Raw genomic sequence first — 26406 nt, 5'->3', positions numbered from 1 at the left:
GATATCTATAAACTATCTAGAGCAAGGGAAAAGAAGACAAGGGACCTAAACCAAGTGAGGTGCATCAAGGATGAGGATGGAAAGGTTCTTGCTACAGAGAACGCGGTTAAAGACAGATGGAGAGGTTATTTTCATAATCTTTTCAATGAAGGACATGAAATGAGTGTTTCTTTAGGGGAGTTGAGTAACTCAGAAGAGTGTAGAAACTACTCTTTTTATCGTCGAATCCGGAAGGAAGAAGTGGTTGTAGCTTTGAAGAAGATGAAGCATAAAAAAGCAATAGGCCTAGACGATATACCAATCGAAGTGTGGAAACTTTTGGGAGAGACAGGTATAACATGGCTCACTGACCTTTTCAATAGGATTTTGAAAACGAAGAAGATGCCAAATGAGTGGCGAATGAGCACTTTGGTGCCTATCTACAAGAATAAGGGCGACGTACAAAATTGCATGAACTATAGGGGTATTAAGCTAATGAGTCATACAATGAAGCTCTGGGAGAGAGTCATTGAGCATAGATTGAGGCAAGAGACACGGGTTTCGGACAACCAATTCGGGTTCATGCCAGGGCGCTCAACCATGGAGGCAATCTATCTCTTACGAAGATTGATGGAAAGATATAGAGATGGGAAAAAGGATTTACACATGGTCTTTATAGATTTGGAAAAAGCGTATGATAGGGTCCCAAGAGACATTCTTTGGAGGATTTTAGAGAAGAAATGAGTACGAGTAGCATATATCCAAGCTATAAAGGATATGTATGAAGGAGCAAAGACTGCCGTAAGAACTCATGAAGGACAAACCGAAAGCTTTCCCATAACTGTAGGATTACATCAAGGTTCATCCTTAAGTCCTTACCTTTTTGCGTTGGTAATGGATGAGTTAACACGACATATTCAAGATGATATTCCTTGGTGTATGCTTTTCGCAGACGATATAGTGTTGATAGATGAAACTCAGGAAGGGGTAAATGCAAAGCTTAACCTTTGGAGAGAAGTGTTGGAATCTAAAGGTCTTCGCCTAAGCCGATCAAAGACAGAATATATGGAGTGCAAGTTCAGTGCAAATGGAGGCCAAAACGAGTTAGGGGTGAGGATCGGAGATCAAGAAATACCAAAGAGCGACCGTTTTCGTTACCTAGGATCTATCTTGCAAAAGAACGGAGAATTAGATGGAGATTTCAACCATAGAATACAAGCTGGATGGATGAAGTGGAAGAGTGCATCCGGCGTGTTGTGTGACCGCCGTATGCCACTGAAGCTCAAGGGAAAATTTTATAGGACGGCAATAAGGCCGGCGATGCTGTATGGCACAGAATGTTGGGCGGTGAAACATCAACACGTACACAAAATGGGTGTAGCGGAGATGCGGATGCTTCGTTGGATGTGTGGGCACACGAGAAAGGATAAGATTAGGAATGAGGATATCCGGGGTAAAGTAGGAGTAGCCGAAATTGAAGGAAAGATGAGAGAAAATCGGTTACGGTGGTTTGGACATGTGCAAAGAAGGCCTACTGACGTTCCGATTAGAAGATGCGACTATGGGACAGAGGTTCAGGGCCGAAGGGGTAGAGGAAGACCTAGGAAAACTTTGGAAGAGACTCTAAGAAAAGACTTAGAGTACTTGGATCTAACGAAGGACATGACACAAGATCGAGCACAATGGCGTTCTAAGATTCATATAGCCGATCCCACTCAGTGACTTGGATTTTCCAAGTCTCCAACCGAGAAGTTTTCCTCACTCGGGAAATTAAGGGAACACTACCCCAACCTACATGCTCCACTCAGAAAGCTTCAACATACAAGCTTTAACAAAAGAAAATTCAAAGAACTTAGCGAAGAAGGCTTTGGTGTATTTAACACAATACGTTGAAATGAAGGAAAGCTTATTTATTGATATCCCCGATAAGCTACAAATATGTACATATACATGAGTCAAAATAAGCACACAAGAGGGAGCTTTCACAAAGGTTGCTTAGGAGAAGTCTCAGCAGTCGGTAGAGCCCCAGAAAGAGAAGGTACCGGAGGGGGATCATTTGGAGCCTCAGTACTGGACAGAACCCTAGAAGGAGGAGGCATCAGAGGTTGATCATTTGGAGCTTCATTACGCGGTACAGCCCCAGAAGACGAAGGCAATAAATGCCTTTGGAACAAACCCACAAATCTCTGATGATCAAGTAAAACCTGACCATCAGTTTCCTTCATCTGGTCAAGCTTCCTCTTCATGTTTGTAGCATAGTCATGTGCGAGCCGGTGCAACTGTTTATTCTCATGCTTGAGCCCTCTAATCTCTTGTTTGAGACTCATCACTTCAGCCGCCAATGATTCAACTTGGCGGGTTCGAGCAAATAGGCGTTGGGCCATATTAGACACAGAACCTGCACACTGAACACTGAGAGCCAGCGAATCCTTAACAGCTAACTCATCAGACCGTTTGGAAAGTAGTCTGTTATCTTTGGGAGTGAGAAGGTTCCTGGCCACCACCGCAGCGGTCATATCATTCTTCATCACGGAATCCCCAACGGTAAGAGGACCAGTAGGGGAGACGAAGGATGGGCGCCATATGTTGTCTGGAGAAGGCGGGGCTGCCTCTTCAACAAGGTTCAAGTCAAAACGACGGTCGGAGGGGCCAGACATTTTCAAAGGTGTTGAAGAGAGAAGAGGTCGGACAAATCAAGATCTTAGAAGTGCAAGAATGAAGCTTCTACTGGTGGAGATTCAAGTGTGCTTTGGAACTTAATGTCAGCCCCTATAAAAATCTGCACTCGACGAAGCTTCAGAAATCGAAGAGGCGTCTGCTCAGAAATCGAAGAGGCGTTTGCTTTCTCAAAAGCTGGGCTGCTTAGAAATCACGAGGGTTGATCTCAGAAATCGAAGAGGCGTTTGCTTTCTCAAAAGTTGGGCTGCTCAAAGACCACGAAGGCCGATCTCAAAAATCGAAGAAGCGCTCGCTTTCTCAAAAGCTGGGCTCCCCAGAGACCACGAGGGCCGATCTCAGAAATCGAAGAGGCACCTACTTTTCCAGCCTTTTCCAGCCTTGTCAGCACCTGTCACACGCACACTCAGTTTTGCGGAAATTATGGGCATTCTGTCAAAGACTTCTGGGGAAGTAGAAAACACATGAATCTTACTGTTCAATCACCCACTTCCCACACGCAACAATAGCTCATGGGTACCACAGATAACTTTGCCAAAGTTCTCTGCCAAAGTTGAGCACGTGAAGCTTGCAGCTCCCACTACATCGCTCTGACCAAGAAGGGTAAAAGAATAGCAAAGAAACAGCACTAACAAAGTTTAGACCCATAAATTTTGAAGGTCTAGCTACCATATTATTACCCACAAGGGTAAAGGAACAGTACCACTGCTGGATAATTGGAAAGTCCCTGTGTGTCAACCTCTGTGCTTCGTGGCAAGGTAGACTAGCAAACATGCCCAACCTTTACTCACATTCGAGAAAACACTCCCAATAAGATTGCTTGCTCCAAAATCGAAGGGGCACCGTCCTCCGAATCTCGAGAGCCAGACTCCCAACATGACTACTTTCTTAAAAATCGAAGAGAGGGTAAAGGAACAGTACCATTGCTGGATAATTGGAAAGTCCCTGTATGTCAACCTCTGTGCTTCGTGGCAAGGTAGACTAGCAAACATGCCCAACCTTTACTCACATTCGAGAAAACACTCCCAACAAGATTGCTTGCTCCAAAATCGAAGAGGCACCGCCCTCCGAATCTCGAGAGCCAGACTCCCAACATGATTACTTTCTCAAAAATCGAAGAGACACTGCTCCCCGAATCTCGAGAGCCAGACCCCCAGCATGATTGCTTTCTCAAAAATCGATGAGGCATCGTTCTCCGAATCAATCGAAGAGGCGCTCGCTTTCTCAAAAGCTGGGCTGCTCAGAGACCACGAGGGCCGATCTCAGAAATCGAAGAGGCACCTACTTTTCTAGCCTTGTCAGCACCTGTCACACGTACACTCAGCTTTGCAGAAATTATGGGCATTCTGTCGAAGACTTCTAGTGAAATAGAAAGCACATGAATCTTACTGTTCAATCACCCACTTCCCACACGCAACAATAGCTCATGGGTACCACAAATAACTTTGCCAAAGTTCTCTGCCAAAGTTGAGCACGTGAAGCTTGCAGCTCCCACTACATCGCTCTGACCAAGAAAGGTAAAAGAATAGCAAAGAAACAGCACTAACAAAAGTTTAGACACATAAATTTTGAAGGTCTAGCTACCATATTATTACCCACAACTGTAAAGGAACAGTACCACTGCTGGATAATTGGAAAGTCCCTGTGTGTCAACCTCTGTGCTTCGTGGCAAGGTAGACTAGCAAACATGCCCAACCTTTACTCACATTCGAGAAAACACTCCCAATAAGATTGCTTGCTCCAAAATCGAAGAGGCACCGTCCTCCGAATCTCGAGAGCCAGACTCCCAACATGACTACTTTCTCAAAATCGAAGAGAGGGTAAAGGAACAGTACCATTGCTGGATAATTGGAAAGTCCCTGTGTGTCAACCTTTGTGCTTCGTGGCAAGGTAGACTAGCAAACATGCCCAACCTTTACTCACATTCGAGAAAACACTCCCAACAAGATTGCTTGCTCCAAAATCGAAGAGGCACCGCCCTCCGAATCTCGAGAGCCAGACTCCCAACATGATTACTTCCTCAAAAATCGAAGAGACACTGCTCTCCGAATCTCGAGAGTCATACCCCCAGCATGATTGCTTTCTCAAAAATCGAAGAGGCATCGTTCTCCGAATCTCGAGAGCCAGATACCACAGACCACTTTTTCAAAGTGCTCTGACAGAGTTAAAACATGTGAAACTGGCAGCTCCCACTACCGTGCTATGACCAAGCAGGGTAAAGGAATAGCATTACTACTTGTAGTTAGGGAGACTCCTATATATGTCGACCTCCATCCCTAACGGACAGGCAGACCTGCAAAAATGCTCAACCCTTCATCATATCTGAAAGGGCACTCCCAACGAAGCCTTTCGAAATATTCAGCTTTCTTTCCCCCCGATAATACCTCTGCAAACAAGCTATACTAGAGCAAGAATATCTCATATCATCAGGGTTAAAAGCAAGAGTATCCCATATCATGCTTTTTCCCTGTCTTTTCTTTTGGCCTTGTTTTTACCTGCAAGACAAGGAGAAAGAGAGCAATCAGTCAGCACTTGGAATCAAGCTTCCAGCCAGGAACTGACTGCCTGGAACCCCTTACCTGATTACTTACCTGGCATTGCTCTCGAGTACTCATCTTCAACATCTTATGTTTCCAGGGAAGATTCCGCATCTGCTTGAGGAACAGATAGGGCAAGTGCGAAGGATACAAGGAAGCATGTGGAGACAAGCGTAACAGCACACGTGCCGATACATTCATTACTCTGTCAAAAGCAAAAGTATCCCATATCAGCAGGGTGGAACGTACTCTAGATTTGATGGACTTGTTTTGACCCTCAAATTCTTCAGTCGGCCTTATACTCTGGAGGAAACCAGAAAACCCTCCAGCTCAGTTCAAGAATAAGCCTGTGGAAAGTTACTTCTTCAAAAGCAAAAGTATCTCATATCATCTCTTCTCATTTTTCTTCTCTTTATCCTTCATGCTGCTGCAAGATGGGGAGAAGGTGAACAATCAGTCGGAGCTCTGATTGCTTACCTTGTCTGTCACCTCTTTCAGCAGACCCCCTAGCTCGGCGACTTGGGGGACTCCTACTACATGGTTTGTATCGCGCTTGACCAAGCCTGAAACTACAAGTAAGCTTCAAGTGAAATTGATACATTACCTTGTGCATCTCCACCAGTTAAAGATACCACCCCTGGATGGAGGAAGAGTACTTCCAGAGAAGATGCCACATCTACCTATGAGACAGATAAGGCAAGTCAAGATGACACCACTCTGATACTTAGAAGTTTCGTGATTACGAGATCATTCTCCCACAATATTTCCTAATGTCATTTGTACTAAATCATTCACTTGTACTCACTAAATGAGAGCTTGAACCTATGTACTTGTGTAAACCCTTCACAATTAATGAGAACTCTTCTATTCCGTGGACGTAGCCAATCTAGGTGAACCACGTACATCTTGTGTTTGCTTTCCTATCTCTATCCATTTATATACTTATCCACACTAATGACCGAAGCAATCTAGCGAAGATCACAAAAAGCGATCGTTTTCGCTACCTAGGATCTATCTCGCAAGAGAACGGAGAATTAGATGGAGATTTCAACCATAGAATACGAGCTGAATGGAAAGAGTGCATCCGGCGTGTTGTGTGACCGTCGTAGGCCACTGAAGCTCAAGGGAAAATTTTATAGGACGGCAATAAGACTAGCGATGTTGTATGGCACAGAATGTTGGGTGGTGAAGCATCAACACGTACACAAAATGGGTGTAGCGGAGATGAGGATGCTTCGTGGGATGTGTGGGCACACGAGAAAGGATAAGATTGGAAATGAGGATATCCGAGGTAAAGTAGGAGTAGCCGAAATTGTAGGAAAGATGAGAGAAAATCGGCTCCGGTGATTTTGAACATGTGCAAAGAAGGCCGACTGACGCTCCGGTTCGAAGATGTGACTACGGGACAGAGGTTCAGGGCCGAAGGGGTAGAGGAAGACCTAGGACAACTTTGGAAGAGACTCTAAGAAAAGACTTAAAGTACTTGGATCTAACGGAGGACATGACACAAAACCGAGCGCAATGGCGTTCTAGGATTCATATAGCCGACCCCACTTAGTGGGAAAAGGCTTTGTTGTTGTTGTTGTTTATTATTTTAAACTGGTGATGTGTCACATTATTTCGCACTTAAATTCGGTGCACATATTTAGGGTCCCTAACATTATTTGTAACTGGCATTACTCATTGCCGATAGTAGACAATTGTAATCCTAACTTCTATAATATTGCTTCCCTAATACTTGCAAAATTTCGGTTCAAACAAATTTGGTCCACAAATTTCAGTCAAACAAACTTTTTTTTTTTCGCTAGCATTTAATTTCGAACTTAAAAGTTCAACGAAATCCATTTCCTAAAATTTAAGGACATTTCAAAATGTCTAAATTTTTATCCCGCTTGTTTTTCAGCTTCAAAATTCAATGAAATATTACCACTTAGTACTACAATCTAACGGTGTTCCTCTTCACTTGTAAGTGAGATATCTTAAGTTCGATTCTCGCCAAAGATGAAATTGAACCACATTATTACTAGCTCATTATGAAGCTAAACCTACTTCTCACCCTCTTAATGTAGATAATATCGTTTGTTAAAAAGAAAAAAATTCAATGAAATACTAATGTAACTCACTAAATGGTAAGATAGCTCAATAAATACGCAAAAGATCTTATGAAAATCATTTTTCATCGGAAATTGTCAGTGGTTTCAACAAGGTTAATTGTTTAAACACAAGGCGCATAACCACAATATTCCCATCAAGGAAAAACCTAGTTACATATTATTTCCACCCTTAGTGGTAAATGCTCGTTGTTTCTTTCTCCACATGTGAAAACATCAAAGGGGAAGGAAATATAAATTTATCCCAGCATGTAGCAAATACAAGCTGTGATGTTAATTTGTATGTAACGATCTAAAACCGATATCTTACACAATTACAAGGCTCTGCACTTTACACAGCTTCGACCAAAAAACTATGGTTAAAGAGCTAAGGAAAAACTAATCTCTAAATATATTAATAACCTTAAAATTAAGAAAAATTAGATACTCCTAGGAGTTGTTAATAACTTCCTAATTACCGGCTTTATGCTGCAACGGAGAGAAATCAAAGCGAGACAATACCTTTGGCAAATCTTGTGTGCTGAAATCTTTTTACATCTCTATTTTAAGCTTTTGGTCTCCCATCTCTGTTTTCCGGATGGGAGGGAGTTTTACTGAGGGCTGAGACTGCTGCAGTAACCGTCTGTGATGTCGTTGTCTTGGGTGCGAGTGAAACAGCAGTTCTTGCAACACCATTGCTAATTGGCCCCTGCGGATTCCACGAATCTATTCTTGCGTTTGTACTGCTATTGCTGTGTTGGTCTTTTTGAGTTTCCGCTTCCCTTCTGGCTAAAGATGAGCACTTTGTTTCTGCAGTGTTAAATGGAAGAGGTACATTGATTCCCAAGGAAGAATCGATTAAAGAAGAATAACAAAATCGCAACATAAATGAACTATGCTGACAGTTTTTTGCCTGAGCAGTGATAAAGGGTTTGGGTATAACTTATGGAAAGCTTTTAACTTTTTACTGTAACTAGTCCATATAAGAAAAGTGATCCACTTGCCTTTTATTTCCCCGAAAGTGATGAGCCTATTAAGACAGTCCCGGAATTTCGTTAAGACAATCCTTTCCTGTTCTGCGTAGACTTCTGTCATTCCTTGTCCATTAGGCAACTGTGAAGATGTGTTACCATCCCCCATTAACCCATTAGGAGAAGCCGCTGACATGAACATTGTATCTTGTTCATCACACATCAATGCCAAAGTTCCAGGAGACATCGGCCTCCCCCTCGTTACATCAGCACTGTCTGAATTGGAATCTTCAGGGCTGATTTTATCAGTGTCATTTGCACTAGAACGATCATCAGCCACAGCATTCTGAGCATCAGATTCCTTTTGGCTATGCAACATGTCTTGTGTTGTTGACGCAAGGGAAGTTTCTGTCGGCTTCTCTGCTGTATTTCTTTGGTCTGTACAGATTGGACAGATTAATGTACAGAATTTGTAGACAAACCCCATTTCTACTAAAACTACTTGAAAAGTGACTACTCGAAGTATCATAATAATAGATGGTTTATAATTGAATTTTCCCTATAATGCCCAATTAGTAGTTAAATGTGTCTTTACTAAGACAAAGACAGAGACAAATCAGTATAAAAAATCAACTATAAAATATACAAACCAAGGTTCTAAGCATCTCCGACTACTAATTTTTTTGTAAAATGTGGTTTGTCAAAGTGGGGTGGGGGTGAAGGCCTGTCTTTCCAGAACTTTTTTAGCAAGTAGTCCTTAAACATTGTTTGTAGTGCTTCATGCTAAGATGATTTTTTTTGTTTAATGAAGAAAATATATATCATTTTAAACACAAGTCTTATAAGTGCAAACACTCATGAAAAACAATGAAATCTGAAAGATAGTAATTCGTCATATGTGAATCATTAAACTACCTGCAAGTGTCTTTGCAGCTTCTTCTGCTACTACAACCAAAACTGAACAGAGTTCCTTCAAGTCCTGTGGTTGGATGATGTCTGCTAGGAGAGACCTTCAACGATCATACATAAATTAGTTTTGAACCACGTTGATTCAGTTTATAACATGAAACTGATTATACCTGTATGTAAACTTAGAAGGGCCTAATCCTGCAGTACCACCAAGGCGATTAACAGGGACTGAAGACTGTGGAGAGGGTGCAGGGGCTCTGATATTGTTTCCCTGGAAATTACATGAAACATGCACTTAGTGATAATTCCCCAAACTAGAATTAAAAAAATAGATAGAAAGAATTATCAAAAATCATTCAGTGTCCACGTTTAAGCACTAAATTCAGTGTCACAAGAAGTAAACAAAAAGTATGCGAGTCTCACTAAACATGATTTTTATTCATGCATTTCCAACGACTGATCTGAAAATAGGTCTGGTAGGTTCATAAAAAATCACCATCTTAATAGGAACATTTGTCCGTTTGATCAGTACCAACTAATTTGTCAAAAGTTATTTTATACCATGAGACTAAATTCACCTGTTGAAACTGTCCGATCCGGTGTATTGATGGATCCTTTGCTGTTGGTCCAAAGAACTCCTGACCTCTTCTTTTTTTGGATACTGGGGGTGATGATGCATAGCCAGAGGATCCAATAGCTCCAGTAATGGCAGCATTTGCTGCCTGTTGAAGATATACCATGTTGTTGCCATGGTCTCCATGGAATAGTGCTTGTCTCTCTTCACTTCCTTCAAAGTTCTTGCAGTCCATGCACTTGCAGTTCTCCGAGCAGAGAATGTTGGCTTGGAAGCATTCACAGTATTTCTTCAGGCACCCAGATTTCTTGCAATGGCATCCTTTGTTGTGCTTCCCCAAAATCAAAACCTCTCCTGCTTCCTCCTAATGTTTCCAGACCAGACACATTCTTGTCAACAATGTCTAATGTAGGGTACTATAATTAGAAACACCAATAGCAGAAAATTTTAATATAATTCTAATTAGAAGGTGTTGAATTTAATGCTATACCAAAGTAAAACCAGTAATTCACTTTCATCTAGGCCATTTCTTGTGATGGCAAAAAAATAAAAACCATACATGATTCACCATAAATGGAAAGGCAATATACACCACAAGCTCATAAATCATTCAAAAGAAATTGGACATGTAATGATATTTCATACACTCCTAGACCACGAGATCACTTTCAAAATGAAGGCGACAGGCAGACCAAAATTCCATACTAGATGAAACCAACAAAATGAAGGGAAAGTATACATCTTGAATGCTCTCGTGACTTTAGAACCATCATAAAAGGTAAAAATAGAAAACACTACAATTACAGCACACGTATTAAAGAGATCTCTTTCTGTAACATTGACAACTGCAACTCACAAAATGCAAATAGTTGAACTTCAGTTTGTTGAACAAATAATACAATATTAAAAGATGCATCATGTCTGAAACTAGGCCATCAAACTAAGAGATACATACCCGAGTATCCTTTGCTCCATGAGGGCTACTCGCAATTTTTGGCCTGAATGCATTTGGATTACGCTCCAAAGTAGCTTCAATTGCATCATTCCTAGCACCTTCATTTTCAACATTATTGCAACAGTTTACGCAGTTGCAACCGTCACAGTAAATTCCAGATGCAAAACACTCACAATACCTGGTCATAAAATAACAACTTTATTGCAACAGTTTACAGATTTGCAACCTAAACCTTTTGATGCACAAAAGTCATTTAAATTGGCAATTCTTGCATGACAACTGAGAACTACCAGAGAAAATCAAATGAACCATGAAATCTGTAACAAATCATCAAATCCTGGAAGGAATGGTTTTCATACTAACCAACCGAGTGCATAGATGATATGCACTTACAGCTTTAAGCAGCGAGAGTGTTTACAGTTACACTGTTTTTGCTTCTTAGGAGTACCATCTTTTGCATCAACATTGGGTCTTGGTCTCGATTTTGGGGATTCTGGTTTCCTAAGAAAGCAAAATAATAGTGTTTAGTGCTTACAATATAAATAAAACAGCTTGAGGTTGCACACGTGGATTCTCACTCTTAGACACAATGGTCTGTTCAGATGTATATGTGCAATAACAACGACAAAATTCAAGCTTTACAAACAAAGTTTAGTAAATGAATTGAAGGACAAAGGCAGATCATCGATCAGAGCCTTATTATCACCAAAGCCAGAATTACAACTCAAATTCCAAAATCCCGAACTCAGTTCAATGAATGTTGCATAAAACAAAAGTCATACTCAAATCAGTAAGGTTACGAGATTTTGTAAATCGAAATTCAGATGAAGAGAGATCCTTGATATCAAACTAAAACATTTGCAATAAAACTGAACTATCAGAACAATGTCAACTCATCAATTTCGATTATTCCAGAAATGCAAATGCAATTCTCCCATTCGTTTACAAATGCCCACGTTCAACAAACTGAACTTTAGCAAAGCCAATGGCAAAAATCCCATTAAAACTTCCCCAAAATCAATCCGTCAAACAAAGATTGAAACATTGTTTCTTACACCCGAAAACACACCAGCTCCGAAACTACCCTCCATAGAAAACCAATCAAATCACCTCAAAAAGAAAAGAAAAAAAAAAAAACACCAATCAAATCACCTCCAATTTTGAGAACTATTCCCACATTACCTCACAATCCAAAATCCAAATTCTCAACCGAAATTCAACTACGAAGCCATAAAATTAACAAGCAGCAGAATTTTCCAATTCCAAACAAATTAAACTTATTTGCATATCCCCTTGAAAAGCTACAAACTTACACGAGCTTCAGTGTATGCGGCTGCTGCGGCACCAACACCGGCACTGGCATGGACACCACGGGGGGATTTGGCAGACTCGGCGGCACCGCCTCGGTCGGCAGTGGTGGCTTAGGGAGCTCCGGCACCGCCACACTCGCCGGAGCGCTAGAAACCCCCGTGAAATCGAGCTGCCTCGCAAGCTTCTTCGCCGGGACATCGTTCATCGAGGACGAGGACGACGCCGTGGCAGTGCCCGCTGCCGCATCCGATTGAGCCTTCTTCGGGGCCAAATCGGCCCCGTCGCCTTCCCCCATGAAATCTAAAATTTCAAATTTCCAAAATTTCACCCAAAAGTTTCGAATTTTTCTTCTTCCACAAAAAAACTTAATCCACTGATTACTCTCCGGATAATTCCTCAAATTTACCCGCTTTCAGATCCGAAACACAATCAGATTCCTCCAGAAGAATTCAAACACTCCGAAACTGCACGGCCCCGCAGCTCAAGATTCGCGGCAAAGCTCCGCCAGTGGCCACCGGCAATCCAAACGGCGTCGAATTGCGAAACAGAGGCGTCCGCAAAACCGAAAAATCCTAGAGAGAGAATGTAGAGAGAGAAAAATCGAGGCTTTCGAGAGAGGAATTGAGAAGAGTGAAGGGAGCAAAGGGGGCTTTCTTTTCTTCTTCTTCTTTCTACTTCGTCTCTCCTCCCCCTCTCTTCCAGGCTTTTGAAATTTCAATTCCTGCGATTTTTTGACGGTGAGATCGGGACACTAGGTATGATCCGACGGTGCCTGTTGAAATCAACGATCGACGGTGTGAATTCATAGATGAGAATAAGGTCGGCAGTTAACCGTCCGATTTAACGAGATACAAATTTTCCACCAAGTGAAAACTGTGTGAGAGACTCCGAGTGGAGGCGTCTTAGGAAAATAAAAATCAGGTGCACGCAGCACAAAGGAATAATAACATGTTCACAGTTGGGATTGTGACACGTGTCGGATAGGTCATCGTGGAGCGTGGAGTGCGTAGCTGGAGAGATCGCGTCCCGATTAGGATTTGGGTGGTGAAAGGACAGGGGTAAATTTGAAAAAGATTCGGTCCGATCAAACGGTGAAAAGTAAAAAGTAACGAAACTATGGAGTTTTGGCGCTAAAAAGAATTTGCTGACTTCGAGGTGGTTAATCGGGATTGGAAAATTGGTGGGGTCCAGGGTTAACATGTCTGTGTGATCTTTGATTTGTGATTGGTGGATTATTTTTAGTTTGGTACGATGCACGAAATGGACGGACAGGATGTGAAAAGAATAAGAATCCTCGACCAAGGAAACAAAAAGCGTGCAAACACCAACAACTAGAAGAAATAAATAATGTGAATAATTTGAACTTGTGTTTCTAAAGTTCCAAATTAATTACGAAACGTTTTATTTTTTAAACAATTGGACATCATTGATTCCATACTTGCGATAAATTTTTTCAGATGAACGGCACATTAAATTACTTGGTGTTTTCAATCAATACAATTTTAACACATGCTTATTTTATTATTAAAATAAAAAGATTGTCACGTTTTGATATGTGATATGATTTATTATATTAACATCATACAAATTATTGAATAAACCCAACATATTTAATATACCTCACATTTGCTTTTTTCAATTAAAAATTATCTAAATACACCTCATATACTTTCTCATAATACCCTCACATCTCACATTCTCAACATACACCTTATATTTTCTACATACACCCCACATTTTCATACAAACACTAGTTTTTATATCTCATTTTGTTTTCTTTTTAGGACATAATTTTTGCAGAGTTACCGCTTTTCATGGGGCAGAAAATGAGATTGAATCGTATCTCCAAATTTGTGGGTAAATTATAAGGTATCTAGACCTGTAAATATCTTAAAGGCTCTATGTCCAGGATGGAGGATTACCTTCTATAAAATGCATCCATTTTCATATGTCTACTATTAACAAAGATTTCATAATTCTAATTGGAAATCTTTCTTCTTCTACTCGTCATATTTTTTAGGTGTGTTATTGTGTCATTTTGTTCCCAATTTAACTAGTATATATGGCTGGAAATACCAGATTCTTTTATTCTATTTCAATATATAATATCCGTCAATACTTGTCATTTTTTCAAGATGCATTCTCTAAATGATTCTAACACTCTTTCGGTTTACCTCATGTGAAGCTTCTGAAACATCGATTTCGTGTTCCATTCGTAAAAAATAATTTTTCTCAAACAACGCGTTGTAGTTTCGTTAGTTAGGGTTTTATTCAACAATGGAAGGTGGAAATGGATTTTGATAGTTTAAGAAGATAAATGATACATTAAGTGATTTGAGATGTATTTAGAACCTAATAAGGTCGAAATTGTCATTCCACAATAGGGAATACAAGTCAACATTATGTGGGGTACTAATAAAAAAATTTATGATAGGCATTAATAAACAAAACTCCTAATATACCCCTATAGTTCAAAGAGAAAGATGTAAGAAAACTCTCCGACTACCCCCTTCCACGCCGACCACCCATTCTATCATAAACCACCCACCTCTATCGCCGCTCTATGATTCCACCGACAACATTCCATATATTTTCTCTTCCTCTTTTTCTTTCCCCCCTTCTCTCTTGTTCTCCCCCACCCTATCAAAAACCACCTACCTCCATCGACCCAAAATTTTCCGTCTCCGACCTCTGATTTAAGATCTGTCTTTCAGCATCTCTTATGTCCATCTCAGAGAGAGCACAAGGAGGATAAAATTACGTATGAGGCAACCATCCACATGGCAAATTTTAATTCAACTTCAAAACGTGACGAATTCGGGAAATTATACACTAGAATTGGCTATGGCTTCAGCCAACTATGGAGAAGTGCAGGTTCGAATTAACAACTGAAGCAGCAACAACCCACCTGATTTAAAACTAGTGCTAAGCAAGCTATATGCATTCTTCCTTACACTCTAGATGCAAAACGGATATCTACTCACAGACAAAATTACACCAGAAAAAAAAAAAAAAAAATATCCCCGTGGCCTCATTGTCAATATGCATCTCCAACTCGGTCTCGCCCCATGCCACGATGATCCTCTCGTCCCCGACCCCGACCCCGACCCCGACCCGTGTACAGAGGCCTGTTGTAGTCTTTTGGTGGTGGGCCACCTCTTAATGGGGACCGGCTTCTCTCTCTAGCATCATGTGCCCATCGGCCGCGGTGAGGAGGTAGATGCGGTGGTGGTGGAGAAGGAGAGGGCAGTCGCCTGTCAAATGGTTTCCTTTCATTAAAGAAGCTATCCCTTCCCCGATCTCTGTTACCCCAATCCATAGGCAGTGGCCTATCAAACTTACTTCTTCCTCTGTAGTTATCAGAGTAGTCCAACCGATCTCTTCGCAACTGGTGGTCAGGAAACCTTCCTTCGTGCCTTGGAGGTGGCAGCCCAGGGCCAAAATCTCTAGGGCCATTTCTGGCCCAGCCACGAGGTGGAGACCTATAGCCACCATTTAAGCTCCTTCCAAAGGGAGGAGGATCAATTGGAGGACCAGGGAAGCGTCTATGAGGAGCATTTGGAGGTGGTGGCCCAGAATAACCCCTTCGAGGACTTCCCCCAGGTCCATGGCGTGACTTGTTGCAGTTGTTACAGTATTCTCGCCTTGCAAAGTTCAGGTTGCCACATCTGAGACACGTAAAGAATATAAGGATTGGGACATGCTGAATGCATATTTACAAGCACTAACTCACATAAAAAAAATGAAAGTAAAACTGAAGGGCAAAGAGGAAAACCTCTACCTAATCATAGGAATCAGAACCCTCTATGCAATCATAGTAGTGACAAGTTCCAAAGAGGAAAACCACAAAAATAAGGAAAAGTAATATGAAAAAACCAAAAGAAAGACAGGAAATGAACTTACAAAGGATCTGGGCAAATCCAGTCTCCGATTCTCTGCTGCACATTCGGATTATTTCTACTCCCTTCACCTCTGAATGGCCCAGGAACGAGCCCCGGCCCATCTAAACCTCTACCAAATGGCCTGCCAACACCTCTTCCTCGCGCAAAATGGGGTGAGCGGTCTCGATATCTACCAGAATCCCGTGCACTGCCAAAATCACGCCCACGTGGGGGACCCCCTGATTGATTATACTCAGAGCTGTAGCGATTTTCTGCATCCCTACGGTGTACAGGGGAAGCAGAACCTGCACGCATTCTATGTCCTGGAAAAGGTAGTGAATTGTAAGATAAGTAACTACCAATTGCACAGAAACACAGACAATGGGAGTATATTTTAAGTAGCTGAGGAATTGGCCCTTGTGATCCAGAAACTTCAATACCATCATTTCAAAGTTTGTAAGGACTGTTACCATCACTTGGGAATTCTTCATTGTGGTAGTTAAAAGAAACATCAGATAAATGTGGAAGATAATAAGAAGTTCAGATGATAACTGCCCTGGTTACTTCTCAAACAATTGGCGCATAATACCAGTAAATACAGCAATGAGCATGTCAGACCATGATTACTCAACCTCACAGTGGTGAACACGTAACCATTACAAGCTTTTAACCTACATATCTGAAAACCCCCATAATCCTGAATCTGGTGTAACCATAACCATGTATGGCCTTCTCAGTGATACAACAACAACAACAACAACAACAACAAAGCCTTTTCCCACTAAGTGGGGTTGGCTACAGGAAATGAACTGCCCAAAAAGAACCCATATCAAACTTAAAGCCCACAGTGCACGTCCACAGGAAATGAACTGCCCAAAAAGAACCCATACCGAACTTCAAGCCTCCAAATAACTCTACAATTTATCCACTCCCAATATGTTCATTTCTTCAGAGACCATCTTCACATCTTTCAAAGAAATCAAAACCCCAGAGTTTACTAACCGCTGCATAACCATTCTGAATATTATAGTAGGAAGAATGAAACAACTGAGGCATGTCTGACCTGAATAAGTAATTCCCATTAATTTGTTGCCTCCATTTACCAGTTCACCTTCCAACAAATATAAATCAGAAAATCCTACAAAAAAAAAATACAGAACCTAGAACTGACAAGCTAAAAGAAGTTCCCGAAGGTCCTTGCACTCTACACCCAATTCAGCAATGCTGAGAATTAGTTACTATATAACCATCCAACTGAACCCCCAAAAAACATGAAAAATTGAAAATGAAACTGCAAACAAACCACTTATCAACACAATTCCCAAGCACAAGTTAAACCAGTGAAGCCGAGAAAACTAGAAAAGCTCAACATTACCCAGCAAATAACACCGTCCTTAATTTTACTAACATGGTAAATTCACTACCACTTGACCAAACTGAATTTCCCACCATCTGGCAATTGTAACCAAACTTTCCATCTTCCAGCAGCATTTCCAGCACGGCATCCTTAATGTTGGTTGCAAAATTGCAATTCAGAATAACAAAAATGATACTTTTAGTGGTGATAAGTTATGTGCAAGCTCGCACCATGTCCTGTGCCCAGATATTCTTAAGACCCTCTCAAACTTCCATTTTTGATTGGCATTTCTATATAAATCTTATTTGATATGAACCGGACACTTTAATCACCAATCCCATAAAAAAGCAGACAAAAACCACAACCATAGTCAATACAACAAAATGAGGCCCAGAAACCCATATTCATTGATGCAGCAACCCACGAGTTTAAGCATCATATACATTTCCCATCAATACCCACAATATGAAAAAACAATTGCCCCAGACCATGATCCAAGACTGCACTCACACCAACATGCGTTCCTCAAGACTCATGTTCTTGCAGGCACATTCAGAGCTGTAAGACACAATAGCAGAATTCATTTATTCACAGTTTGACACTCAATAACTGGTTATAGATCCACATGTTCGACACGCAGTGTAAACAATCAATAGGTTCAAGAAACCCATATTTTGTTGGCACAAATTCATAGGACAATCGTAAACACTGTCAAGCACTTATGATAATCGTAGACAAGATCAAGCACTTATGATAATCGTAAACACAATCATGCACAAACTAAACGTTAATCATAAACACGATCAAGCACAAACTAACCTTTAAAATTAACTTCTCATAAACTAATTCAACACGATATATATACAGTTCAATTTATGCTCACAGAAGGTCGAAAACTAATTCCAACATATTAACCTCTTTGTTCTACAAGTTTCACTTCAAACACACAACATATGATTAAATCCTTCAACATACATTTAGATAAATTACTTCTGCATCAAAAGGCCTACAGAAACTCAAGAAAAAATTAAGTAAATAAATAAATAATCATGAGTACGGAATCTAGAAGATAAAATGATAAATACTAATCAAATTAAGATTTAAGTGCAAAATACAAAGTCAAATATTAAGATTTGAGCATAAATCACCGTCAAACAATGAATAAAATCCATGAAAATAAAAAGCGGAGAATTATAGAGACGAACCAGGGTCTTTAGAGTAACGATCCGAACGAGTGTAGGGAAGAGGCTCGTGGCGAACCTCACCGGGCTCGTAATCGCTGCCACGTCCACCTCCACCACAGGCGCCGTCGCTGGTGGAGGGCCGCACGACGAGGCTGCTGAGAAGAGGCTGATGATGCGGTGCCTTTGGGTCTTTGTCCCTTGACCCCATCTTGTCGTCTTCGCTGTTCGATCGCGATGAGACGCGAGAGGGAGGTGCGAGCGTAATGATAATGCAATGCCCTAAAATTTGGTGCGAGAATTTTTGTGAAATTGCGGAAAAGGGCGGCACGTTTTGTACTTTTTACAATTTAGTAAGTTACATGGCTTCCTAGAAATGTATCCAAACTACAAGGACGGAAATGCAAAAACAAAATTCTCAAAGGTTCAGATGGAAGTTCCACCGTTAACAAAGACCGACCACCAGCAATTCTTTTTTCAATAAGGAATTCAATTTGACGTCATAAAGATAATTAAAGTTACATGGCCATACGACAATTTTATTTATTTTTTAAATGGTGAAGTGATGTTTTAGTCCTTAAATGATTACCCCAATGAAAGTTAGGTATTTAAATTATTTTTTAGTAAAATAAGAATCTAAATTCAATAAAAGTTGCTAATTTCATCTTTAATATCATATTTAAAGTTATTTTATCTAATTTTTTGTCAACTTAAATCACTTAACACATTTTAGAGTATCACTCTGGTCCTTTTTTTGCCTACAAGCTTTTAAAATTTTATATAAATTACGAATCTAACGTCTATATTACTCTTCAAAGTTAACTACACACACACTATTTCTTGATGGAAACTTACCAGTCTACCCTTTAATACGTATCACATGCAAGTAACATGATTTAAATTGACGGAAAAATGAATATAGTATCTTCGAATCTAATATTAGGGATATAATTGACATATTTTTATAATTCACAGCTGATTTTTCTAGAAAAAAATTAATTAGGTACCTGGTTTTCACTTAGATGATAATTCATGGACTAAATTGCAATTCACACTTTTTGTTTAAAAAAAAAAAAAGTTTCATCTGTATTTTTGTCTGTTTCTCTTGTTTACACTCGGAAAAGCAAATCGAGAGGTTGCTTCCATTGCTTCTTCCGTAACCAATCTGCAACGCCTTCCTTTCCTTCCTGACTAGTCATTTATCACACCAGAAACCACCGCACTCGGCCCACCACCACCGCCGCACCCGCCAATTTCTCACTCGTGCGTAAACAAAGCTGCTCCGAACCTTCGTTCTCGAACGTTCGTACAGCTCAGAGCTGTAAAGGAAAGGACTTCGGGAGTGAGAGGCTGCCAAACCTCACCGAAATCCCTTTCCCCCACGTTTCTGATCGCTGATCGAATTTCAGATCCGTTGGATGATCGGAGCATAGAGAAGGTATTCCAGCTTCGTCTGGATTTCTGTGAAGTTTGAGTGCTTTCTGAATCGCAACTTGCGGCTCTCGTTTTGGTTCCATTTTTTTGGTTGGTTGTGATTTTTAATTCTTGATTTCCGTATTTTCTTACTTGATTTTAGATTTTGGTTGAAATTTTCATTCTTAATTTGGTTTTGTTGTGGAATTGTTTGGCGGAGGCTCTGTTTTTGTGAATGTTTTGTTTTCTGTGCGGAATTATTTGATAGTTATTATCTGTTCGGTTCCCGAGAAAATGAGGAAAGGAAAATTATATAAATTTCATGTCTTCAGCGTTTCCTTTGCAATCGGTTAAGTAAGTGCTTGTTTGCAGTCGAAATAATGCATATTTCGAAAGTATGATTCTAAATTGTTCTAATTTGCAAGGGAAGGCTGGTTGCAGCTTGGCATGCGGGGCCGCCATCGCGAAGCTTTCTCGATGTACAAGCGGTTGTCATCGAGAGACTATTCGAATACCATTGACCTGGATACGAAAGAGTTGATGGATCCTCTTGACATGGAAGAAAACTCAGGTAACTCAGTTTATTGAGCGTCTGAAGCATATTTATGCACATAATCTATTGTTTTGTACTTCCTTATGATGAATTAAAGCACATTTTAAAGGGATAATGTCAGAGATACTTGTAAAGACCGCACTTTTCTTGGAAATTATAGTGAGGAGTTCATTGATTCTAAGGTCTTGTTTCGGCAGTAAGTATATGCTTGTAACATGTATATCATTCAACTAAGGGTTTAATCCTTGTATCCGTTTTAGCTCTTGTACAGAAAAGTACAGTTCCAGAACTTTCAAACCCCTCATGGAAGCGATCTTTCCCCCATGTACTTGTGGCAACTCTATCTGCATTCTTGTTTGGCTACCATCTCGGGTTGGTGCTTACTGTCCGCTTCCCCTCTCTTTTGCATGGTTTGTTTATGTTGAAGCTTAAGAGAATAATATACCTTTTTTATTTTTTGTTCTAACACTTGCTTTGTGCAGGGTGGTTAATGAACCGCTTGAAAGCATTTCTAAAGATCTTGGTTTCAAAGGGAATACCTTGGCAGAAGGTGGTATTAAGTAGATGTTTACTTTCTTTGTTTGTTGTAATCTAATGTCTGATTTTTGCATTTGACTATTTGTACTGATGGGTTTCTGTCATTTTATATGAAATGAAGGTCTGGTGGTGAGTACTTGTTTGGGAGGTGCCTTGGTTGGATCTTTATTCAGTGGATGGTTAGCCGATGGAGTAGGACGTCGTAAGGCTTTTCAACTGTGTGCATTGCCTATGATAATTGGTGCTGTTATGAGGTGATATATTTACTTCGAGAGGCAACTCTGTCACAGTATCATCATTTGATTAAGAAGTACATGGATCTTTATATTGTGAGATTGGTTTTCACTCTCTTCATATTTTCATATTATGTAATTTGTCTTTCAGTTTAGTAGCTATATCCATGGAAGCTTTTGGGTTGTGAACTTGTGATATAACATTTTGACAGAGCCCACTTATATGTACCTGTTGTAGATTTTTTTTATCCTCATGGTACTGTAATATGATAGCTAAAAACGGCTTTTACTTTTTCCCTTTTATCTGATTTCTTTATCACAAAATCAGTTAAGAAGATTAGTCTGGTTTTTGTAATGTAGATATATGATCTGTCAGTATCCCTATGTAACTGCACACATTTATATTTAACTACAAGTCTACAAGTAGCCCTCAATACTCACATGCTCGTATCTCCCAAGGCCCTCTTGTAATACATCTTGAAGTACATCTGGCTAAAATTACTTCCTGCTTTTTCAGTGCATCAACCAAAACTCTTGCTGGTATGCTTATAGGAAGGTTATTTGTTGGGACTGGTATGGGTCTGGCCCCTCCTGTTGCTTCTCTTTATGTGACAGAGGTAATCTAGCTTAAATCTCTTTGTAATTTGTTATTATATATTGTGCTTCATATCTCATCTAATGTTTTTTCGTTAACTTGAGCAGGTTTCTCCTGCTTTTGTGAGGGGTACTTATGGCAGTCTCATCCAGATTGCAACATGCCTGGGGATTATGGGGGCTCTTTTTGTTGGAATTCCTGTTAAAGAAATCACTGGCTGGTAAGAACGTGATAGGCTTCACAATATCTTTGATTCACATTTAACCTTTCAAACTTACTATTTTAAATTATGTGTCAGGTGGCGTGTTTGTTTTTGGGTATCGATAATTCCAGCTGTAGTACTGGCAGTTGCCATGGTATTCTGTGCAGAGAGTCCACATTGGCTACATAAAGTATGCTTGCATCACACTTGTCTTTAGTTGAATAGAAAAATTGATCACACCTCTTAAAACAAATGTTAACAATCCCCGTTTCATATGATATAGCAAGGAAGAACTTCTGAGGCAGAAGCTCAATTTGAGAAGCTCCTTGGTGGATCACATGTCAAAACTGCCATGGCAGATTTAGCCAAGTTGGACAGGGGAGATGAGACAGATGCTGTAAGCCTTTCGGAGTTGTTTTATGGACGCCATTTTAGAGGTATATATGATACTTTCGGGTATTTCCTATGGGCTCTGCATATATTTAGGCTCCTCTATCCCTCTCCATCCATCTATGGTGTATTTCTTTCCTGTTTCCTGTGATCTTTCAGCCTGCTGAAATTGCTTGGTTGTTCACGTATTTGTTTTGCAGTTGTTTTTATTGGGTCAACTCTATATGCTTTACAACAGCTATCTGGTATAAATGCTGTCTTTTATTTCTCCTCGGCTGTATTTAAAAGTGCCGGAGTATCATCAGGCCTTGCAAATGCCTTTGTAGGAATCGCAAATTTGTCAGGTATACTTTAGATTCTTGGTTGCATATTCACTTACCCACAACGATTGCATTCTGTCTCTTGACTGGATGGATTTTTATAATTTCCAGGATCTACTGTTGCAATGCTTTTGATGGATAAAGTAGGAAGGAAGCTGCTACTCTTATGGAGCTTTTTTGGCATGGTAAGTTGAAGTTGCATATCATTTTTTGGTTCGCGGAATTCATTATCTTGCTAGGCAATTATGTGATGCATTTTATCCGCTCAGGCGGTGTCAATGGGTGTTCAAGTTGCTGCAGCAAGCTTTAATTCATCAGGGTCTGGATTGCTGTACCTATCTGTTGGTGGAATGCTGATGTGAGTAATAATTTTGAATTTTACATCTTGAAGATTAATCTTATGTTGTATGATCATAGCGGCATCAAATAAATTTATCTGCATGCAAAATTTTCAAACGATATTCTTCTTATACATATTGTACATGCTGAGGTTGTGTCCATAGCCTCTGCATATGTGACAATAATATGATTGTTGCCATGTCATGATATTTTATGACGCTTATGAAGCTCTTTAGAAAATTATATTCACCGGTTTGGCACCTTGGTGAATAATCACATTACACAATAACATGAATTAAATCAAACTTTTAATATTCAATCATCTACCCCAAAACTTGTGCAGGTTCGTCTTAACATTTGCTCTAGGAGCTGGTCCAGTTCCAGGTCTCCTTTTACCAGAAATATTCCCCAGCCGTATTAGAGCGAAAGCAATGGCCGTCTGTATGTCGGTGTATTGGGTAACTCTCTTTCTCCGTCTGAATTCCATGTCATCTTCTTTTGTGTATGTCTTCGGTGGTGAAAGGCTTCCTGTTCGAGTGGTCCGAGCAGCATCTTGTTTAGGCTACATTCCTAGTTGTTCTCAGATTCAGCGTTCTACTAATTTGTGATTAGCCTCTTCCTCTGTGGATTCTGAATCAATGAATGTAGTTCAGTTATCTTATGGTTTCATTTATTCCGTGACCGGTATTTTTCAGGTGATAAATTTCTTTGTGGGATTGCTGTTCTTGCAACTGCTGGAACAACTTGGTCCGCAGCTTCTGTATTCTATATTTGGCACCTTTTGCATGATGGCTGTGGTTTTCGTGAAGCGAAATGTGATCGAAACGAAAGGAAAATCGCTCCAAGAAATCGAGATAGCGCTCCTTCCACAAGAATAGAGATAGTAGATGCTTATAATATGAAACCAGTGTTTGCTGCTGGAAGCCTACCAGTTTCGAGTTACTGCCGAAAATGGTACTATTTAGAATAGAAGGGGGGGGGGGGGGAAGAGCAAAATCCAAACAAGCAAATTCGTCCAGACTCTCGTCGGTGAAATTTTGGTGAACTCGTGTCTTTATCCAGGTATGACTTAGACGATCATAGTCGTATAGGCGTAGTGTGGATCTATACGCACAATTACGTATCTGTATCTGTTTAAACCATAAATGTACCTTGAAAATGAATGATAAATTTGAGGCGTAGTTCAAATATAATCAGTTTTACACACCGTAACTCGAGGTAAGGTTCCTCGGGACAGCTTCTCGACACGTCGCATCGCACATATAATATTTCATATCAATTTAGAGAATACGTTTTTCTTCATCTGCTAAAATTTCAGCTACAAATTATATCCGAGAAGATCACACAAAGATACAGAATTGTTAATTCTATCAAGACCTATTATTATTATTATTTTTTTTTTTTTTTATCGTGAATAATATCAGCACCAACTGTCCTACACCAAGAACTTTAAATTCTTCATCTATTTATCTCAACCATCTTTGCATGTCGAAAAGAATAGGGATCTTCCTACAAATGCTGCTTTTCGGCATCGATTGCATCACCTCTCGTGGCTCCTCCGTGGGTTCAAGAGCTCCATTTCCCTCACCTCCACATCCCCATCACCATCGATCATAAGGTTCCCGTCATGCCCTCGGGGCCTACTCCCGCAGCTCCCAGGGAAACCCTTTACCTTTCGAACCTCGATGATGTGGTTGGAGCCCGTGTTTTCACTCCCACTGTGTATTTCTTTGCCTCCGATGACCAAAAACCGGTTATGAAAACGCGGCAGGATGCTCTTGCTAGTGTTTTGGTTCCGTTCTACCCTTTTTCCGGTAGGCTGAGAGAGATTGGAAATGGAAAGCTAGAAGTGTTTTTTGGGAAAGACCAAGGAGCTCTCATGGTGCAGGCGCATTGCGAAAGGTCCTTGGTCGATCTCAAAGACCTCAAAGTGCCAAACCCGGCATGGACGCCGCTGATATTTAGGTTTCCCCACGAAGAGCCATACAAAGTGCTTGACATGCCATTGCTGATAGCTCAGGTGACTCTTTTCCGCTGCGTAGGGTTTGGCCTTGGCTTGAGAATCTGCCACTGTATTGTCGATGGGATTGGTGCTGTACAATTTCTCAGCTCCTGGGCTGCCACCGCAAAAGCCGGCACATTGATCTCAAACCCGGCGTCGTGTTGGGACAGGGAAATTTTCCAACCTCGCAATCCGCCGCTGGTTAAATTCCCACACATTGAGTACATGAGAATTGATGACGGACCAAATCTCACAATGAGTCTCTGGCAAACCAAAGCTGTTCAAAGGTGCTATAGAATAAGCCGTGAATTTCAAACCTGGCTGAAAACTTCGGCACAACGAAATGATGACATGTCGAGCACTTGCAGCACTTTTGATGCTATTGCTGCTCACATATGGAGATCATGGGTGAAAGCACTCGATCTGAAGCCGTTAAACTACGAGCTTAGGCTTACATTCTCTGCCAATGCACGGAAGAAGCTTAAGAACCTGCCGGTAAAAGAAGGGTGTTACGGAAATGTGGTGTGCCTTGCTTGTGTCACAAGCACTGTGAGAAAGCTTGTGTATGGAAGGCTTTTGGACACAACACGTTTGGTTCACGAAGCGCGGCTTGGCATCTCCAAAGAATACCTGAGATCAACGGTGGATTATGTCGAAGGGGACAGGCCAACGCGGCTGGAATTTGTAGGCAAATTGACAATAACTCAATGGACTAGGTTTTCAATCTACGACTGCTGACTTTGGACGGGGAAGGCCAATATACGCCGGTTATGGACCTCACTCCGACTCCACAAGTTTGTGTTTTCTTGCCGGAAGCCGAGGTTGATCAGAGCGGGACAAGCTTGAGTGCATTTGCTTGCCGGAATCTGCCACGAAAAGTTTCACACAACTTGTGTCTCTCAAAGAGAGTCCGGGTGACCAAAGTGGTAGCTAAACGAAATTGATTAAACACTTGGCATTGTGATTATAAAAAAATAAAACCTTGAAATCATGTATGATAAAAGTTTAACACAACAAGAGAAAATGCTAATATGCATCTCACATACCACTTAATTTTCCGGAAATACATGAATTATTTTTATGAGTTCTCCCAATTACTTGTCATCAAAAGTCGGGAATTCGAGCTTGCAACCTCTCACAACACTGGGAGGAAAAAGTAGTGCAAAACCAACAACTATGAGCTAGGCTCCACAGCAACTAAAACACTTGACCTTGACGCCGGATGAAGGGTTATCACCCCTAACCCTTTCTGCCCTTGCCTCTGCTTTTTGAAGCTGAATTTCACGCTCACGTGCTGTTTCATCAGCAGCTGCTTTTGCTTGACGAGCCCTTTGGACACTGTAATCTGCACTAGCAATGTGCTCTTCTATGCTGTCAACTCCGTCGAAAATATCCTCGGCA

The 26406-nt window shown here is 40.7% G+C and overlaps 3 protein-coding genes and 1 pseudogene across 6 annotated transcripts; 2 read left to right on the top strand and 2 right to left on the bottom strand.

The window, feature by feature from the left end:
- Positions 1–7440: 7440 nt before the first annotated feature.
- On the bottom strand, positions 7441–12851 carry LOC126602460 (protein tesmin/TSO1-like CXC 5). Of its 2 annotated transcripts, XM_050269337.1 has the most exons (8): positions 12005–12849; positions 11085–11192; positions 10692–10869; positions 9741–10100; positions 9333–9433; positions 9169–9263; positions 8287–8691; positions 7441–8092 (listed from the first exon to the last, which is right to left on the bottom strand). In XM_050269337.1, exons 1-8 carry the CDS (start codon positions 12295–12297, stop codon positions 7848–7850), a joined length of 1785 nt encoding a protein of 594 aa, XP_050125294.1. In that variant the 5' UTR covers positions 12298–12849; the 3' UTR covers positions 7441–7847. The 2 variants fall into 2 exon arrangements, with proteins under 2 accessions (XP_050125294.1, XP_050125295.1); XM_050269338.1 differs by lacking the exon at positions 11085–11192 and having other exon boundaries at positions 12005–12851.
- A 1915-nt stretch (positions 12852–14766) lies between these two features.
- LOC126602463 (uncharacterized) lies at positions 14767–18710 on the bottom strand. Of its 2 annotated transcripts, none has more exons than XM_050269342.1 (3): positions 18446–18710; positions 15906–16206; positions 14767–15670 (listed from the first exon to the last, which is right to left on the bottom strand). In XM_050269342.1, exons 1-3 carry the CDS (start codon positions 18630–18632, stop codon positions 15040–15042), a joined length of 1119 nt encoding a protein of 372 aa, XP_050125299.1. In that variant the 5' UTR covers positions 18633–18710; the 3' UTR covers positions 14767–15039. The 2 variants fall into 2 exon arrangements, with proteins under 2 accessions (XP_050125299.1, XP_050125300.1); XM_050269343.1 differs by having other exon boundaries at positions 15906–17798; positions 18446–18594.
- Positions 18711–19529: 819 nt separating this feature from the next.
- LOC126602462 (probable plastidic glucose transporter 2) lies at positions 19530–24207 on the top strand. Of its 2 annotated transcripts, none has more exons than XM_050269341.1 (14): positions 19530–19859; positions 20260–20405; positions 20648–20759; positions 20870–20937; positions 21046–21178; positions 21675–21774; positions 21860–21972; positions 22051–22144; positions 22238–22391; positions 22545–22688; positions 22776–22849; positions 22934–23022; positions 23347–23461; positions 23699–24207. In XM_050269341.1, the coding sequence occupies exons 2-14, from the start codon at positions 20282–20284 to the stop codon at positions 23879–23881; spliced, it is 1503 nt and encodes a 500-aa protein (XP_050125298.1). In that variant the 5' UTR covers positions 19530–19859; positions 20260–20281; the 3' UTR covers positions 23882–24207. The 2 variants fall into 2 exon arrangements, with proteins under 2 accessions (XP_050125298.1, XP_050125297.1); XM_050269340.1 differs by having other exon boundaries at positions 19531–19859; positions 20265–20405.
- LOC126602700 (omega-hydroxypalmitate O-feruloyl transferase-like) lies at positions 23902–26186 on the top strand (annotated as a pseudogene).
- The last annotated feature ends 220 nt before the right edge of the window (positions 26187–26406 follow it).

This window comes from Malus sylvestris, chromosome 15 (genome assembly GCF_916048215.2).
Source record: "Malus sylvestris chromosome 15, drMalSylv7.2, whole genome shotgun sequence".
NCBI classification, from domain to species: domain Eukaryota; kingdom Viridiplantae; phylum Streptophyta; class Magnoliopsida; order Rosales; family Rosaceae; genus Malus; species Malus sylvestris.
Note: the sequence above shows the minus strand (reverse complement) of the source record. Positions and strands in the feature narration are given on the sequence as shown.

Coding starts and splice junctions, on each gene's coding strand:
- LOC126602460 (XM_050269337.1), bottom strand. CDS start 12,297: ATGGGGGAAGGCGACGGGGCCGATTTGGCCCCGAAGAAGGCTCAATCG. Junction 11,193..12,004: donor CCGCATACACTGAAGCTCGT/GTAAGTTTGTAG, acceptor TTGCTTTCTTAG/GAAACCAGAATCCCCAAAAT. Junction 10,870..11,084: donor CACTCTCGCTGCTTAAAGCT/GTAAGTGCATAT, acceptor TTTTATGACCAG/GTATTGTGAGTGTTTTGCAT.
- LOC126602463 (XM_050269342.1), bottom strand. CDS start 18,632: ATGGGGTCAAGGGACAAAGACCCAAAGGCACCGCATCATCAGCCTCTT. Junction 16,207..18,445: donor TCGTTACTCTAAAGACCCTG/GTTCGTCTCTAT, acceptor TACCTTTTCCAG/GACATAGAATGCGTGCAGGT. Junction 15,671..15,905: donor TGGATTTGCCCAGATCCTTT/GTAAGTTCATTT, acceptor TACGTGTCTCAG/ATGTGGCAACCTGAACTTTG.
- LOC126602462 (XM_050269341.1), top strand. CDS start 20,282: ATGCGGGGCCGCCATCGCGAAGCTTTCTCGATGTACAAGCGGTTGTCA. Junction 20,938..21,045: donor AGGGAATACCTTGGCAGAAG/GTGGTATTAAGT, acceptor TATGAAATGAAG/GTCTGGTGGTGAGTACTTGT. Junction 22,392..22,544: donor TTATGGACGCCATTTTAGAG/GTATATATGATA, acceptor TTTGTTTTGCAG/TTGTTTTTATTGGGTCAACT.